This window comes from Caenorhabditis elegans, chromosome III (assembly GCF_000002985.6).
Source record: "Caenorhabditis elegans chromosome III".
NCBI classification, from domain to species: Eukaryota; Metazoa; Nematoda; class Chromadorea; order Rhabditida; family Rhabditidae; genus Caenorhabditis; species Caenorhabditis elegans.
The window spans coordinates 7,554,504-7,571,281 of record NC_003281.10 but is presented as its reverse complement, the minus strand read 5'-3'; the positions used below and the strand labels follow the sequence as shown (position 1 = coordinate 7,571,281).

At 34.4% G+C, this 16,778-nt stretch overlaps 5 protein-coding genes across 5 annotated transcripts; 2 read left to right on the top strand and 3 right to left on the bottom strand.

The window, feature by feature from the left end:
* The first annotated feature begins 1,148 nt into the window (after positions 1–1,148).
* R13A5.7 (FBA_2 domain-containing protein) lies at positions 1,149–3,807 on the top strand. Its single transcript, NM_066258.8, has 8 exons — positions 1,149–1,209; positions 1,958–2,124; positions 2,170–2,316; positions 2,363–2,486; positions 2,596–2,787; positions 2,841–2,975; positions 3,023–3,290; positions 3,340–3,807. Exons 1-8 carry the CDS (start codon positions 1,183–1,185, stop codon positions 3,444–3,446), a joined length of 1,167 nt encoding a protein of 388 aa, NP_498659.2. The 5' UTR covers positions 1,149–1,182; the 3' UTR covers positions 3,447–3,807.
* ttr-32 (Transthyretin-like family protein) lies at positions 3,792–4,871 on the bottom strand. The gene is made up of 5 exons (NM_066257.2): positions 4,761–4,871; positions 4,566–4,710; positions 4,218–4,291; positions 4,052–4,108; positions 3,792–3,997 (listed from the first exon to the last, which is right to left on the bottom strand). The coding sequence occupies exons 2-5, from the start codon at positions 4,708–4,710 to the stop codon at positions 3,854–3,856; spliced, it is 420 nt and encodes a 139-aa protein (NP_498658.1). The 5' UTR covers positions 4,761–4,871; the 3' UTR covers positions 3,792–3,853.
* A 1,063-nt stretch (positions 4,872–5,934) lies between these two features.
* On the top strand, positions 5,935–6,782 carry ttr-8 (Transthyretin-like family protein). Its single transcript, NM_066256.2, has 2 exons — positions 5,935–6,081; positions 6,456–6,782. Exons 1-2 carry the CDS (start codon positions 5,937–5,939, stop codon positions 6,725–6,727), a joined length of 417 nt encoding a protein of 138 aa, NP_498657.1. The 5' UTR covers positions 5,935–5,936; the 3' UTR covers positions 6,728–6,782.
* Positions 6,724–9,110, bottom strand: lgc-12 (Ligand-Gated ion Channel; the record flags this gene model as incomplete). The annotated part of the gene is made up of 8 exons (NM_066255.4): positions 6,724–7,132; positions 7,178–7,274; positions 7,998–8,120; positions 8,177–8,284; positions 8,331–8,471; positions 8,522–8,600; positions 8,705–8,859; positions 8,907–9,110. The coding sequence occupies 8 exons, from the start codon at positions 9,108–9,110 to the stop codon at positions 6,753–6,755; spliced, it is 1,287 nt and encodes a 428-aa protein (NP_498656.3). The 3' UTR covers positions 6,724–6,752.
* A 4,130-nt stretch (positions 9,111–13,240) lies between these two features.
* On the bottom strand, positions 13,241–15,622 carry ceh-13 (Homeobox protein ceh-13). The gene is made up of 3 exons (NM_066254.8): positions 15,309–15,622; positions 13,916–14,073; positions 13,241–13,689 (listed from the first exon to the last, which is right to left on the bottom strand). Exons 1-3 carry the CDS (start codon positions 15,619–15,621, stop codon positions 13,552–13,554), a joined length of 609 nt encoding a protein of 202 aa, NP_498655.1. The 5' UTR covers position 15,622; the 3' UTR covers positions 13,241–13,551.
* Between the last annotated feature and the right edge of the window lie 1,156 nt (positions 15,623–16,778).

The window sequence follows — 16,778 nt, the reverse complement described above, 5'->3', positions numbered from 1 at the left end:
AAATTACAATCCGACATATGTATATATATATATATATATATATATCGTATTTCCTCTGTTAGTTAGGCGCCTCTATTAGTTTTGCATCAAAAATCACCAATCGAAAATTAGTTTTGCACCCTCTATTAGTTTCGCACCTCTAATAGTTTTGCTCCCCTTCATTTGTTCCCTATTTTTAGGAATTCAAAAATTTGCATTATAAAGTCGTTCTAAAAATTAGGAAAACTTTTACAGACTTGGTATAACAAGTCAAAACTGGCAAAATATGAGTACAATTCGGACAATTTTTGCATATCAGTCTTAAAATTCGTCCATTTTAGTTTATAGTTGTTATTGAAATTGATGATATTATGCTTGGACAGGAACGATACAGACGTAGGTCGCTTTACAGCTTTTCCCAAATTTAGAACACTTATTCAGATCTTTCAAACTCCTGATGTTTGAGCTCAAGTAAACTGTGGGACATTGCACTATTCTAGCATACTCACAACCATCCCTTTTCATTATTCTTTTCTTTCAATATTCTCTTCTATCTTTCTCCAACAACGACCCAAATGTGCCAGCACCTAGCCCTTTTCACTCCACCCATCTACACACTATTCTCGCCTTCCTTCCTTCTGAATATCGTGTGTATGTGTGTGTTGTGTTCGCCTCTTTTGACTCTCTCTGTCTCTCTTCCTACCATCCCAAGCAGATCACCGACAAGGCACTATGCTATCTTTAACCTGCCCTCCAGCAATTCAATTGTCTCTCCTTCTTGTCACCCGCCTGCACATAGAGTGAACTGCCCGGTGAGAGTGTGCAAGAGACAGTGAGACTTAGAAGACAGCAGACCACCGCGTGTAGTTCCCCCAGTCCCTCGGATGTCTGGATACTCTAAACTAGAACATTAGCATCTTGTATCTATGCACACTGGTTTGTCTCTAATTGTCTAAGTCTGAAGTCTTTTTTTGATGTTAGACCCTTGTGCTAGACCTATGGTAGACCCTGCTTGAGACCCTTGCTTGAGGAAGCGCCCGATCACCTCTCGCCACATCATCTGCTCTTTTATTTCCCACTCTTCTTCTCTCACATTCCCTCATTCAATCTGTTCTCGCATCATTTCATTTTTTGATAATAATTCTCAGTTTCTACTTGTCTCTTTGCAGAAGCATCACTCCTGGTGCCCTTCCTCCGTTTCTTATGTCGGAAAAACCAACCCAAGTCGAGGTGAGTCTCATTGCTACCGTAATCATAGTATTAGGGTTCTGGTAGTTTCAGAAAAATAGTTCAAAAGTGAAACCAAGTGGGAATATTGGTAATAGAGTGAGTTTAGAAACTGTTGTGCTCATATTTGTAACTGTCAACTTCTCCTTCTGTCTATTCTATCCTATTTCTCTTGACAGGTTCATTCGACCTTTTTGTAACTGTAGAAAAGTTTCTGCAATGATCCAAATTTATAGGGCTATGACTGCCTACTGCCTCTTTTTTGTATCCTGGCGTGAATCCCAGTGTTGGGGCCATTATCTTATTCCTATTTTTTTTTTCAAACTAAAATTGCCCATGTGCTTAGGCCACATGCATACGTGGGGGCAGTAGGCAGGCGTAGGGCATTTTCAAGCAGGCAAGCATTCATTTGCATACTTTCCGATAGGTAATACTTCAGAAATTTCTCAAACTTCCACAAGCCGAGCTTCAGATTTCGAAAACACTAATTGTACTTGGTATTCTATAGGGTTTCAATTCGTGCTTGCTCCTCCCTCGCTCGGAAAAGACCTTTGAAAATGGGAATACTGAACATAATTTCAAAAAAAAAACACGAATTTATATACAGAAAATATTAATGTTTTCGGTAGAGCTCAAAAAGGAAGAGTAAAGAGGCGCCATAATTATGCTTCGACTGGGTGGAATGCCTAGTTTGTACCACCAAGACAACACTTTTATGTCCTAGAATATTTGAAAACTGTAAACATTACAGGAAATCTCCTCTTCAAACTCGGTCTTTGTTGCTGAAAAGCCAATTGTGATTCCATTGGAGCTTGTGCCCAATACTTCAACGCAGACACCCACATTTGTCTATGTTCCTCATCCGAATCGAAACCTCATGTCCAACATCATTTTCATCGAGCAGACCGACTATTTCAGGTATTTAAGAGATTTTTTTTCTTTCTAAACATTTAATATTTTTAGAAATCTTGCAAAATACATATGCCGTCTTGCACCAAGAAGAAACATTGAATATTCTGCAAGTACAGAAGAAGACTGGGTTTTGGTCACAGTTTGTCACATTACTCTCAAGTTCACATTGGATTACGAAGCTGGTTGTACTACATTAAAGTAAGTTCAGTGTAGAAGAAGTAGCGCACAACCAAATATTTTTCAGATGCAGCCATCTCAAGCATACCATCGGGTTTCCGAACATGCACTACGTCTTCTGTGCCAGCATGCTCTTTGACTATATCTTGAAGACTTATGCATTTCGGCTCATGCTTCTTAAAGTTTCGACGGTTAGTTTTTCTCTTTTTATATTTTTCGGCTCATCCTGTCTTAAAAAACCACATTTTCAAGTGTCCATTTATGAAAAAAAACCAGCTTATCAACTCTAACTTTTTTCAGGACAGCTTAGAGATAGGCTTCCCAACACAGAACTTATCTATTGAAATTTTCTGTTTTGATTGCTCCAAGGATAACATCGAAGAAGTATTATCTCGCTGGATGCCTCATATTGACAAAGTTGAGCAAATGAACATTGGCAATGTTCGCAGCGTGGAACAGCATCGAAAATGCTTAAAAATCTTCAGAACTTATGTAAGTTTTATATTTTATTGATACATATATTAAATTTTATAATTAATTTTCAGTTCGAAGGAAAGACTGAATCCTGGGCTGGTGAGACAATGCCACTTTCCCTGATCAATGAGCTTCGCAGAATGATTCCAAGCACATCACTTCAGAGAACATCAGTTCCGATTGCCCATGTTTTCCGATGGATTAAGGTTAGTTAGCTCTTGAATATTTCTTATAAGTAAAGAAAATAATTCAGGGATGGATCATTGGTCTTCAAGGATACAAACATATCACTCAAGTCTATTACAACAATCCGGCTTTCCGCATGAACAAAGGAGTATTCCGAGTTTTTCTCAAAATTATGGACGACGTCGAAAATTCCGAGTTGATTCTCAAGAACTTTGATGGAAAACGCGCCAAGCTATACGTCACCAGCTATGGTGGGCTCAACTTCCAAGTCATTACCAAAAATTTTGAAGGACATGTGAACTGTGATCCCTCTAGACTTCCATTCAGTACCGAAAGTAAGTAAAGCTTCCTAGAGATTTAATTTACGAGTTCATAACATTTCAGACCTCGCAGATGACGTTTCCAAAGAGTTACATTATCTGGGACTCGACTATGCTGAAGGACAAAACTTCCGAGATTATGCAACTCCACGAAATCAGGGAAACAATTGATTTGAATACCCGCAATTTCATTTTTAAATGTTTATTTGATGCGTGTTATTTTCCTATTAGAAATCATAATCTGACAATGATATCAAAGTTCTTTTTTAAACCCTTTCACCCATTCAAAATTCCATCCCGTCGCATAGTTCCAATAGAATCCGGTTTTTAGAAAGTGTTTTATGCTGTAATCATAATAGATTCATTCATTTTTATTAATTTCCTTGAAGTCATTTCCCAAACACCATTTTTCAATCTTAATTTATTTTTCTCATGTTTTATGTGTACTATGTTTAACGGTCGATAACCCCAATTGCTCCAAAACAGGTTATTAAAAAATTCAGATGAAAATAATAAATTTGGGATAAATTGCGCTTTATGTGTAATGAATATCATACATTGAAAATTTCAAAAAATTCTTAATGTCTGTGAATACAATCTCTTGTCTCTCCAACCCATTTTCCTGCCAATTGAATTGTTCCGAGATCGAAAACTTTAGTTGGTTTATCACTATTTGTGATGTACTTGTCTGGTACACCAATGGTAAGACGACGTTGGCAAGGCTGAAAATATTTGGCTCATTATCAAAAAGTTTTAGAAAGACACAAATGACTTACCGTCCATCCGTCGTCGCAATCATGATAAATATTTACACGTGGATCGATGGAGCTAATCTGAAATATTGAAATGGTTAATCAATTGAATATTTCAAAATCGCATTAAAATTTGAAAAAATTGTGCCGTGAAAAATAACTTTGAGTGGGGTAAAGAAAATCTATGTACCTCAGAATCTCCACCAGTCAAATAAAATTCTCCATTACCATCTGTCGATTTGTCGTCCAATTTTGTATCCATTACTGAAATTTGATATTATATTGATTGAAATATACTGAAATTTGATTATAATACTTTTAAATTTTAAATTTTACGGAAACAACCTAGATTTTTTAAAGGTTTAATCAAATTATGTTAATATTTTACAAGAAATATGAAACTTTAGAAATGTTTCTTTGAATTTATTGAGACACTGAGAATACACTTCAGTTTTGAGAAACTTAAAATTGATTTAATTAGAAAATAATCTGTAACTGTAAAATGGAACTAAATGAAAATAAATAAATCCAAACTTACAAACATCTTTGTCGTACATCTTAACTCTCACATCCTTTGCTGGATCATCATTACAAATCAGTTTTCCTTTCACCGCGACAGACTGTTTGAAGCCAATTGCAAATGTACATGAAACAGTGGCAAAGAGGACGAGGAGGAATTTCATCTGAAATTTTAAAGAACATATTTAGAAACGATCGTCTTGAAACAAAGTACCAGCAGCAAGGGAGTCGAACCAAGGATCGTCGAAATAACTTTCAACTAGGGACATTTATCAAGAATGAAATGTCTAACTAGAAGCCTAATGAGAAGAAAAAGAAAAAGTGAATGACCTTAAAACCGAAATGTTACAATTGACCAATGGCAATGGCAATGTGGAAGTAAAACAGAAAACAAAGAAGATGTTGTTTTAAAAAAGAAGTAGAAGAAGAAGACGTAGAATGATCAGTTGATATCACTTCTTATCACTTCTTCAATTCGGTAAACACGGTTCTATTACGGAAGGTATCAACTCTTTAAATAGCTCGCAGAAGCAATGAGTCACTGTTTCCGGGAAAAAAAAGTTTGAATTATAAAAAATACAACACAAATAATAAATCAAATAGAAATAATATCATTTCTGAATTTTTTTTCCCGCGCGAACAGTTTGTATAGAGGAGGTCCACCTAGTTATTGTCATGTGATTGATGGCATTGTTATAGTGACACAGGTGGAAGTTGAAAGAATTGAATACATGACTCATTACTATGGTGATTTTCAACTAATTTCATCAATTGGAGGTGTGTTTGTAGTTCTTATAAAACGAGAGAGAAAGTTAAATGTGAAACGGTTTTCATTTCGTTCATGACAATTTGGAATTTCCATGGTTCTTAAGTTAATTTTTTAAAAATAATTCAGAATATAGTATGAAAAAATCATTATTTTAGTCTAAATTTTCTCACACTTTTTTTTGTTTTAAAGCTTGAGCAGTTCTAGCACTGGTTTCTTCATATATTAGTGTGGTGTTTAAGTTGCGGTCAAGCCAGTAACCATTGGCATAAATGGAGTCATGAGATGTCGGCAGCTATATATTTCGGATTCTCATGAAATTATGTATGTAGACAAAATCTTGAGAATACCCACTTGACAAACCAGCAAAATTATCACAATATAACATGGATATTGTGAAAAAATTCAAATACTGGGCGGAGTCTAGTGATGAAAAGTGTAGTGGTCGAAATGAAAGTCAAGGTTGTTCTTTTGTAAAGACAAAACGAAGACTGTCAAGATAGAGACAAATAAAAATGTTATAATTTTTATCTTCTTCTTCAACATTACTTTTTTACTCATTGGTCAACCTTTATAGTTTCTGTCTTTTTACCCATTTATTTTAATCCAATGGCTAGAATTCAGATGCTCCGCGCCTTGATTCTCCTTGCAGTTCCTACAGTAATTCTGGCGTTGGGAAGAACGCAATCAGTTGGAGTCAAAGGACAGCTTATATGCGAAGATAAACCAGCTGTTGGAGTTAAAATTAAAATTTATGATGAAGATAAACGTAAGTTACCGAGTTTCTTTTCGAACGAAATTGCAACGAAAATCTAATAATTGGTAGATTATAAGTGTCTAAAGTGGTTCGCAACTTTTGAAAAAACAAAACATATTACCTAGTTTCATTTCCTGTGAAAGCTGCAAATTTCCAACAAACATCATTCTGACCCCTATCCGAAATTATCGAAAAGCGGGGGGGGGGGGGGGGGGGGTTCCTACAATTTTTTGAAGCCGATTCAAAACTGAAAAATTGTATTTTTTCTTTAAGAACAAATTGAGTTTTCAAAACCTATTCATGTTCATGTTTGGTAAATCTTAAAGAAAAATCATAATTTTCCTGAAAAATTACTTCCTAGTTTAACGTAAAACGTATTTTTCCAGTGTCCCCAGATGAGCTTATGGTATCTGGAAAGACTGATTCCTCGGGAAGATTTGACTTGAAGGGAAGTGCAGATGAATTCACATCGATTGAACCAAAAATCAATATCTACCATGACTGTGATGATGGAATTAAACCTTGCCAGAGAAAGATCACAGTTTATATTCCATCTCAATACATCTCAAGTGGAAAAGATCCAAAGAAGATTTTCGATTTCGGAACTCTCCAATTGGCTGGTAAATTCTCAGGAGAGACTAGAGATTGTTTGAATTAAAAATTGTATATTTTATTTGTTAAAGTCAAAAATACTCAATAAACATGTAAAAAGTAATAATGCAGTTAACAAAAAAGAAGCATGAACCACAAATAATATCTGCACACGAGAAAAATCTCTGCCAAATCAACTCATTCTTATCTTTGGAATCCAAATCTTCCAAGTGTTTTCTAACTTTTTCAATACAAAATCGGAGCTCTTGAGCCAAATCGACTGGGCTTGAACGTAAATCATCGTATTCCATTTCAGCCAGTGGGATTTGATTTTTATGTTTCGAGAATAATCTGAAAATCCAGAATGGCGGCATTGCATCCATGTAGAGCATTCTTTCGTGAGCAAATATTATCAGTACTGACACCAAAACGGCCATAATTGACAGGGCAAACTCTATTAAAACATACATCCCTGAAATGTAAAACTGAAAAATGAAATATTGGAAACATTTCTAACCAAGTAAGGGAATTCCTTCACTACTTTTCGGCATTTGTCCAGTGACCATATCTAGAATAACAGCCATTGTAAGCATAGTGGTAAGTCCCAGGGAAACCTGGAAATAGAAGAATAGAATATTCAGAAGTTTTTTCATTTATCCAACTCTATAATCGCATAAATGACATACCGTATTTCCTCTATTAGTTAGGCATCTCTATTAGTTAGGCACCTCTATTAGTTTTGCACCTCCATTAGTTTTGCATCTAAAATCACTCATCGAAAATTAGTTTTGCACCCTCTATTAGTTTTGCACCTCTAATAGTTTTGCTCCCCTTCATTTGTTCCCTATTTTTAGGAATTCAAAATTTGTATTATAAAATCGTTCTAAAAATTATCAAAACTCTTACAGACTTGGTATAACAAGTCAAAACTGGCAAAATATGAGTACAACTCGGACAATTTTCGCGTATCAGTCGTAAAATTCGTCCATTTTGGTTCATAAGTTGTTATTGAAATTGATGATATTATGCCATAACTTAATGGAAAACATGAGAAAAAACCTGTTCGAAAATTAGTTTCGCACCCTCTATTAGTTTTGCACCTCCATTAGTTTTGCATCAAATTAGGTGTCCGAAAATTAGTTTTGCATGCCTTACTAATAGAGGAAATACGGTAAGCTCAAATGAAGCAGGCGGCGTAGAGGTAAGCTTGCTCCCAATTTATTCATGCTTCTTTCAGATTTTTTAACTGTGAAAATGCTGGAACGGTATTGCAAGTTGTGAATTCCCATACATTTCAAAATAATAAGACTTGAATTTATCTTCTATTGTGCACTTACATGCTCTTCTCTGTCTCCATGTACTCCATGTGGAGTGAACAATCCGATGTTTGATACTGTTACGATTAGAAAAGTTGGAATTAAAATCACAACAATGTAGTAGAGTGGTTTTCTGCGGACTTCCTAAAAAATTCGTATAGTATCAATTGAAAGTTTCAGATATTTCTCGAAAAATTTACCAAAAAGTAGAAAATCTCCTCGTAAACATTATCACCTCCAATCAAATTCATATACTTTGAAACTTTTTTCGTTGCATTGAACGCTACGATATCCCATTCGGAGTTTTTCTGTAATATAACTCTGAATTGATAATGGTGGGAAGTTGCATTTTACATTATTCTCGTTGACGGAAGCTTCTAGAACATTGAAACTTAAAGCATGAGATTGATAAGTCCATGACCCAAATTGCAGAGCACATAGTTGAACATCAAATGGAAATGAGAGGACTGACATTGGACATATGAGATCGATTAGCTGAAGGCACACAGGAGGTAATGTTTAAAGATGTGCCTACCTAGACTTACCTTATTAAAATCCACTTCAACTTTTCCGTTGTAATGAACACGCACATTGTGATTATCCAAAGTGTCTGTTTCTTCTACTCTGAAAAAAATAATATGTCAAACTTTGTTCCAAATCTATCATTATTCTTATAACAATAACAGTTTCAGATTTAAAAAAAAAGTATGTTATTTACCATAACTTACGTATTAAAAATATAACCATCCGGTAACCAAACCATTGATTTTGGAATTGTTATTTTTTCGATACCATCCCATTCATCAGGATCCCATACCAAATAGTCATCCTTCCAACTTTGAGGAAACCAGATGAGCAATTTTATTTGTTCATTCTGTTCGTTCTAAATCAAATTTATCGATATTTTCCCGATCTTTTTTTTAACATTACCACTTCTACTAAATTATAAATCTGAGGCATAATAGTCACTGTTAGCATACTTGAATAATTTTTTACAGGTCGAGTAAATTGGTAATAATCTTTCATGAGATGTTTCACCAGCTCTCGCTCATTTATTTCAGGATACTCAATCTCGATAGTGAAGTTGCTGGTGTTCTCTTCTTGAATATTGTTTAAATTATTTAATATCGGCATTTTCGCAATAAATAAAAATTTCCTTAATCAATTCAATTTCTATAACACAACAAATATTGAAAAAAAATTTTTTTCTAATTAAATAAAATCGAACTCACCATTTTCACATAATACGTAATTGAAACTTATAACTGCAACAACAATAAGCTGAGCATACATTTTTTCAATATAAATGACAGACTGAGCAAAAAATGGAAAAAACGAGAGCAAACAGAAGAAATGAGAAGTTGACTGGTTAGAAATTCATTGCATTTTTGCTTCTTCTCACCCAGAATTGCTTTTTCGTTCAAATTTTCCGTAAGCCATTTTTCTTTTTTTGGAAACGGTGTAGAAAAAGAAGTTCAAAAAAGAGGAGAAACAACTCAAAATGGAAACACTAATGAGTGTCTAGTAGTTGGAAACTTTTTGAATGGGCTTTTAGTTCTCTCTTTAGCGAACATTCAAACTGCACGGCTCTAATAATTATTAATTATATGTATGGCTCTAATAATTATTTTAGTAGCAGCCAGCTTGTTTCAAACGCGTAATATATGTTTTTGTAACTTTTAATTTTGACAAATTTTGGTTTTATCGAGAATATTTTTGTGGAAATGTAAAGGTAGTTTAGTATTTTAAAAACCATATTGAAAATGTTGTCTAAAAGTTTAGAAATTTTTATAATTTGATGTTTTTGACTATTTGTAACGAATTAAAATTTGTATAAGGTTTTACAAATTGAGGATGTTAAGCCAAATTTAGATGCCATTTTCATGTTAACTTGATTTCAGATTTCAATCTATGATTCAATTTTCTGAATATGTAAAAATCTATTAAGAAACCATTAAGTTTCGGAAAAAAAAGTTTTGGATAGTGATTGAAAAATATATTGTCACTTTTGTCAGTTTCAAGTATTTTGTTATTGCCATTCAAGTTACAGACCGTTATTCGAAAAAATTCAGGTTCCCTCATAACTCTCTTCATATCCAACGCAGAAACTTGAAATTTGAACGAAACATCATCATTTTTACTGCTCTATCAGGTTCCATCAAAAAATTTTCAAAAATAATGTTAACCTCCAAAATCGTACTCCGCTCCAAAAAATGAAATCGGATGTTTGCCTTTCGGAAAATGATAAAAAATAAAATTGAGATATTGGGGTCGAAATATATATTTTTAGAATGCTGAGAACACGTTATTTACGAATATCATGTTCATTTTTGATGATTTCTTTTCTGAAAAGACCTGAAATTAAAGGCTAAACCTAATTTCATTCTAACGTGACATTTATAAATTTAAAAAGCTTAAAACAATTCAGAACTGATAGGATTCCCTATTGAAAAAAATGTCACGTGAGAATGAATTTAGGATCAGGCTTAAATTTCAGGTCTTTTCAGACAAGAAATCATCAAAAATTAACATGAAATTCGTAAATAACGTGTTCTCAGCTTTCTGAAAATATATGTTTCGACCCCAATATCCCTATTTCATTTTTTGTCATTTTCCGAAAGGTAAACAAAAAAAGTTTTCAAAAACTTCGGTGACTTTTGGTAAAATGCGTTATGTGTCCCACCAAGCCTTCGCTTGAACTTTTTGCTGGCAGGTAATATTTGAATGAGGAGAATTTAAAAAGTTATGTTGCCTAGCTATTGAATTGTAGAAAACGGCTTTACAAATATTGTATTTTGTCTTTACCAGATATTACATTACCATTTTGTACATCAACCTGGTGTTTAAGTTCTCTCCTTATACTTTCATTTCATTGAATTTCGCATTTGTAGATTACTGTCAGTAATTTGAAATAGTGCTCAGAAATTTCAAAAGATGTTCAGATAACTTGGGATTTACGTAAACCACTCAGTACATGTTTCTTTGTTATTAAAAATATGAACCTGCCGACCTGCTGGTCCCTAACCCCATCTTCCATCATTTTTCATCTCAATCGATCAGCGTCGAACAAGAAAGCAACAAGCAGCTTCATCTTCATCTTTTTCTTTCATCAACACATGAGAAAAGAGATGTTGACAATCACAGTAATCATAATATAGCCTCCCAGTGGAATGTGTTTCCGTCCAATCCGTTATCATCAGTTTGCCAACTCTTTCACTGCTTTTCAAGATATTCGAGACGCCTGTTCTACTCTTATAATCCATCAATGTCCATCAAACTGGAAGCAAAGGAAGAAGCTTCTTCTTCTTATCGCCTCGAAGAGCACACATCTCATCTTGTGTGATACATGATGATAATCATGTTGCAATTAGCACCGAAGGAGGTATGATGGATTACTATGAGAGTTGTTGGGAAAAAATGAGAAAGGAACAATGATTGAGTGCACACGAACTTTGGGAGTACATTGAAATTTTCAGTATTCCAAGAACAGAAAATACGGAATCAATTTTAAGAATATGTTTTTTGTCTAGAAATTTTTTAAGAACTTCGCAAGACTTGGGTAAGAAATTGCTGGAAAATTCAGATCAGACTAGGAACATATGTAAGTCTAAAGATATGCCTGCCATGCTAACAAATTTTTCAAACGAAAGAAAAATTCAAAATCCCAAGCAATGTCATCTTATACTTCCGTTTGCTCATTCCTTTTTCCATGTCGGCAAACTTTTTTGAACTTGTCTCCCTCATATCACTACTCAAGTTACGTAAATCAACACGCAGTAACAGTAACCTGTCTCCGTCAGTGAGTTCCTTTGAGCTCTTGCGCAATGCCAATATCTACCTCAACTTTGTCGGATGAACAAGAGAAAAAATAGAGAGTGTAAATAAACATACGGTTTCTTGTGATTATGACCTCAGGTAATCGGGTCTAATTACCAGGATAGGATTACGGTAAGACTTGGATAAAACTTAGATATTAGATGAAGTTATTTGAAACTTAATTGTTTTCTTTTTTCTCTTATTTTTTAACAATTAGTTTTTTAAACTGGTGACGTTCAATATTTATTTTCAATGTAATTTTTTAAAGTTTTTATTTAATAAATATTGTCAATTAGTTTGGGAATCGGTAGTTTGAATTCCATTGAAGAAACCTTCAAAGGACAAGTTTTATTTTTTATATCACGAAAATTCTGAAATTCGCCAGAATTAATCTGGAAGATAATTGATTAATTTTTTGAAACAAACGACTCTCCCCAGCCACAATCGTTTTAATAATTTAGTGGAGAGTTGTAAAAATAAGTGGATCCACAGTGAACGAGTGCGCGAGAAGTGTGTATGTAGTATTCGTTGCCTTGTCCATCAACTGAACTGTCGTAGATCAAAGGGTGCCGACAATGGGAGAGGCCACCGCCACAGGCTCCACAGTTGAGAATATCTTCATCTGTTGCAAAGTGTGTATGCGGGAATATTATAAGAAAGTGAGAGGGGATGAGAAGATTAGGAGGAGGAAGGATAATAGAGAGATGAAGGAAATATTATTAAATTATGGGTTATTAGTGTGAAGGAGGCAGATGATTAAATAGTCATGAAAGGACATGATTTCGGATTTCGTCTTGCCGCCTCTTGAATATTACTAGGAAAATCACTCCATCGCTTAGAATATAGATGCTCTTTCTGATATATTATTTCATACAATTGTCTTGATGATAACTGAACATGATTTTCGAAAAGTATGAAACACCAAATGAGTGCTAGTGTATAAAAAGTATATAAAATGTTTGCCAAGTACTTCAAGTGTTGAAAATCTGTTGATAAAACCAAAAACAACAGAGATAAGAGAAGTAAAAGTGGAGCAAATTATGCTCAAGACTAATAAGAAAAATATAACGTGTGGTGGTTTTTGAAGATAACATTTTTAATATTTTTTTGAATTTTGATTTCAGAACGGTAGAGAATGCGATATCGTCGCCAACAGGCAAATGTATATCTGTAAAACTGTATTTGTAAGTTTAAAACTTTTCCCCTTCCGTAATCCTTAACTATATCATATCTAGTAAATCCGTCTTGGATACTAAACCAAAACCAAACGATAAACATTCTCTTTCTTTATTTCATTTTTTGAGGGTATGTGTATTGACGTCAGCTATGACGAACCGGTCTTTCCAAAAAAAGGGGGCGAGGCGTCTACAGTACCCCTCAGTTTTAGTTGAATTCTCTTGATTGTAATTCAAAATGACAGTTTTCTGAACATCTTCCTGTACAGTAAGATTTTCATGTAACGTTATCATTGTTAATTGAGGAGAAATGAAAATATGTGAAAAATGCGCAAAATTTGTTATATATTTTCTGAGAAATTGATTTTTGGATGGAGGTGGAAGAGTGAAGACATTCGAAATTTGATTGAGAAAGAAGCGAAATTTCAGGGAAGTTGTTCGATGAGAACATGGGTCTTAAAAACTGATTAGAATAATTAAAATTATTGGAAACAAGACAAGTTTACCCGCTTAGAAGTCGAGCTCTAAGTAAGCGTATGGAGAGGTAACAAAAAAATTATAAAAATAGATTGGAGACGGATGGATTACTTGAAGTTTTTGACATCTTCTCCACTGCATGACGATGTCGGTGAGTTGGATTCCCATGTGTTACGGGCCAGGAATGCCTTTTCTTTTTCACGCTTTTTCTCCTTCATTCGACGATTTTGAAACCAGATTTTGACCTGAAACTCGGAAGTTTGAAAGGTTAAAATTAAATAATTGAATTGTTTAAATCAGGTGAGTTCAAAATTGTACACTTAATGGTACACCGAGCTGAATTCGAACAGAAACACAGCAACTCAAAAAATTAAAAAAATTAAAATTTATAAGCTAGCATAGCTATGATTGATGAGAGTGGAATTGAAAAACAAAAAATCTTTACATTAGGCGTTCTGCTAATTTACTAACCTGAGCCTCCTGCAGTTTCAGATTTGAAGCAATTTCAGTTCGTCTCGTTCGATTGACATATTTTGCTGTGTGAAATTCCTTTTCAAGCTCTGTCAGTTGATGTGTTGTGAAGTTGGTTCGATTTGTTCCATTTTCGTCTATCACCTTCTTTTTTGGGGCTGAAATATTTTCTATTGATTTGAGATGTTTTAATTGTTGCTCAAATTATTGGAACATATTTATAAAAGTTTATTCTAGCATAGTTTTCAAAGAGTATTAATTTTTACCTTTTTTGGCGCTAAAGTTGCAAAATTTGTTTGAGAAGTTACGGAAAATTACAGAGTATCACCTTGAAAACATTTTATCTTTCATAATTCATGCCAATCTTATACCTACTCACGTACCTACAGAGGCAGGTACATCAATGAAATGTAAACAAAAATTATGGCAGGTAGGTAGGTATGCTTATAAGCTCCAGACGACGTGAATACTTACATACCAGTTCCCATGGTTTTCAAGTTGAACTGAATATCAAACAGTGTCATTTATTTTACTGGCACATCTCAAGATTGATTGCCTCATCACCCTCTCTTGCTCCCTTGTTTCATGCAAATTGTGGTGGGAACTGAACCCCTTATGTACTTGTACATACAAAAAAGGAACATATGTTGGTTGAGGCATAATTAGAGGAAGATTGAAAGAAGGGGTCTCCCTGACTTCAAATTGTCGGGGTGGTTGAAAAGAGAGAAGGACAGTGAAAAGAAAAGAAGTGACATGCGCCTATCTCGTAGAGTCCAGTAACACGGACGAGTCACGATGATCGATCGATTACTACGAGAAAATACGAGAGGAAAGGTAAAACGAATTGAAATTTTTTTGAAATATTGGTAATATTTAAATGAAAAAACGAAGTATATCTGTTATATTTTCAGTTATCATCGAAATTAGGTGCCAAATCATAGAAAATTATATGACTAAATTGAAATAGATCACATTTTGATTCGAAAAAAGTTTAGAGAGGTTAACGAAAATTCAAGGCTAATGAAAAACATTTTCTCATGTTTTCTCCATTCTTGAGAACGTCTTAAACATGTTCAAACATAATAAAAACTATTTCCAAATAAATAAAATATGTTTCTATAATTTGACAATTAAAAGAAAAGTTGGAATACCATTCGCCAGTTTGTAAACTTTCCAAAAATAATTTCAGCCCCCTTGGAATTACTTTGGTCTAAATTATAACTGAAATTGTTTCTGTTTCTGTTATTCAAAAACTTCAAGAAAATATACGATTTCTTTTAAGCATATGGATTAGTTTTCGAAAAAAAACAGAGATCAGAAGTCTATTTCAAGCAAACGTCTACTAGAAGTTTTCCGTTGGAAAATTTAACAATTAAAACTCTTGAAAACTAACCAGCTGGTCTTTGTGACCGTTTTGTATGCATCCACTTGTATGTGTTATGCTGTGATGCTGTCACCCCTGTCGGAAGCTCCGCTGAAGAGTTCGAGGATCTACTTGCCGGCGGAGAAAGTCCTGAAGCTGTTGCCGGTGGTGATACGTGGCCATTTCCCATAATGTAGTTGGATGGATGAGCTGCCCAAATATCAGCTGGATGATGATTCAGTGGAGAATACGAAGAAGGAACTGATGGATAATAAGAATGAGTTGTTGGCCAATCTTGGTAATAGTTATGGGGAGGAGCTCCATAACATTCAGTGGAGCTCATGCTGGAAAATATATTTGTTTGATAAGATAACAAAAATTAGTAAAGTTTGATTCGCGAAAAAATGGAAAAAAAACTGAATTTTTGAAGAAATCTTTGCAAAAATATTAAAATGTGAGAAAAAAAGAGGTAAAATATGTCGACAGTTGGAATTTTTGTGATTCATTCTAATTTTGTGGTGTCTTTGAAATGTAATTTAATAAAAATGTTTCCAGTTTTGTTTATATAAAAAAAGATTTCTACTTTCACAAAAAATCTACAGGAAAATAAAAAGTTGAGTTCGGAGGAATATGAACTTTCGGAGATATGGTAAATATAACTTTATCAATAATAGGTTACAAATTTGATATTTAGAAAGAATCTCACTTTTTGAAAACAGCATTTCAGTAAAACTCGGAAACTAGTTTTCAAGCTAACAATTGGTTTTTGCAAATTATTATTTCCTACTTCCTGAAGCATTACTAAGTTGTTCATCTACAGTAATAAGTCTACCTGGCACGTGGCGCTGACGACAAATTAGTTGGTGTCCCGCTTACCTAGTAGACCCATAATTCATTCCCTCACGGTTCCAAAAAAGTGACAGGTGCCCCTAGCGAATCAGAAGCGACAAAGAAATTAATCATTTTTACCTAATCATCTTCATCATCATCATTCAACATAGTCATAAAAAGATAAACTATAACAAAAAGAGATACATATTTCTTGGGTGAAATCAGATCGGATAGAGAAGTTGATGGTGATGGTGTAGAGAGAGACACCATCCGATCAAGAGAGAATCGGAAAAAGTAATAAATCATTTTGGTGGACACGGGGAAAAGAAGGAGGCGGGAGGGTCCGAATGGCGAGAATTAACCAAAGTGGGCGGGCACTCGAACCCCCAATCGACCAATGAGACGCGACCAGAGGGCGGGGCTTATATCGTAGGTGCGGGGGGTTTCAAGAGGATTTGAAAGGTAAATGAGGCAGATGGCTGGCGCCTGAGCTTTAAAAAATGTAGTTTTGTTGATTAGCATATGGGACCAGTTTGATCTAGCTTACTCTGAAATCTAAATATGGTTTTTATTCGAATCTGATTAGAAGGTCATGTTAAGCGTATTGTGTTTTCTTTACATGCCGCCTAATTATAAAACGTCACAGTTAAAGCGGTACGCTTATTTTTT

Excerpts from the sequence above, each read along its gene's own strand:
- R13A5.7 (NM_066258.8), top strand. The coding sequence starts at position 1,183 with ATGTCGGAAAAACCAACCCAAGTCGAG. Across the intron at positions 2,317-2,362 it reads GCTGGTTGTACTACATTAAA|ATGCAGCCATCTCAAGCATA; the intron begins GTAAGTTCAGTG and ends AATATTTTTCAG. Across the intron at positions 2,976-3,022 it reads ATGTTTTCCGATGGATTAAG|GGATGGATCATTGGTCTTCA; the intron begins GTTAGTTAGCTC and ends AAAATAATTCAG.
- ttr-32 (NM_066257.2), bottom strand. The coding sequence starts at position 4,710 with ATGAAATTCCTCCTCGTCCTCTTTGCCACTGTTTCATGTACATTTGCA. Across the intron at positions 4,292-4,565 it reads GATGTACGACAAAGATGTTT|TAATGGATACAAAATTGGAC; the intron begins GTAAGTTTGGAT and ends ATCAAATTTCAG. Across the intron at positions 3,998-4,051 it reads ATTGCGACGACGGATGGACG|CCTTGCCAACGTCGTCTTAC; the intron begins GTAAGTCATTTG and ends AAATATTTTCAG.
- ceh-13 (NM_066254.8), bottom strand. The coding sequence starts at position 15,621 with ATGAGCTCCACTGAATGTTATGGAGCTCCTCCCCATAACTATTACCAA. Across the intron at positions 14,074-15,308 it reads ACGGTCACAAAGACCAGCTG|CCCCAAAAAAGAAGGTGATA; the intron begins GTTAGTTTTCAA and ends AAAATATTTCAG. Across the intron at positions 13,690-13,915 it reads TGAAACTGCAGGAGGCTCAG|GTCAAAATCTGGTTTCAAAA; the intron begins GTTAGTAAATTA and ends TCCGAGTTTCAG.
- ttr-8 (NM_066256.2), top strand. The coding sequence starts at position 5,937 with ATGCTCCGCGCCTTGATTCTCCTTGCAGTTCCTACAGTAATTCTGGCG. Across the intron at positions 6,082-6,455 it reads AATTTATGATGAAGATAAAC|TGTCCCCAGATGAGCTTATG; the intron begins GTAAGTTACCGA and ends GTATTTTTCCAG.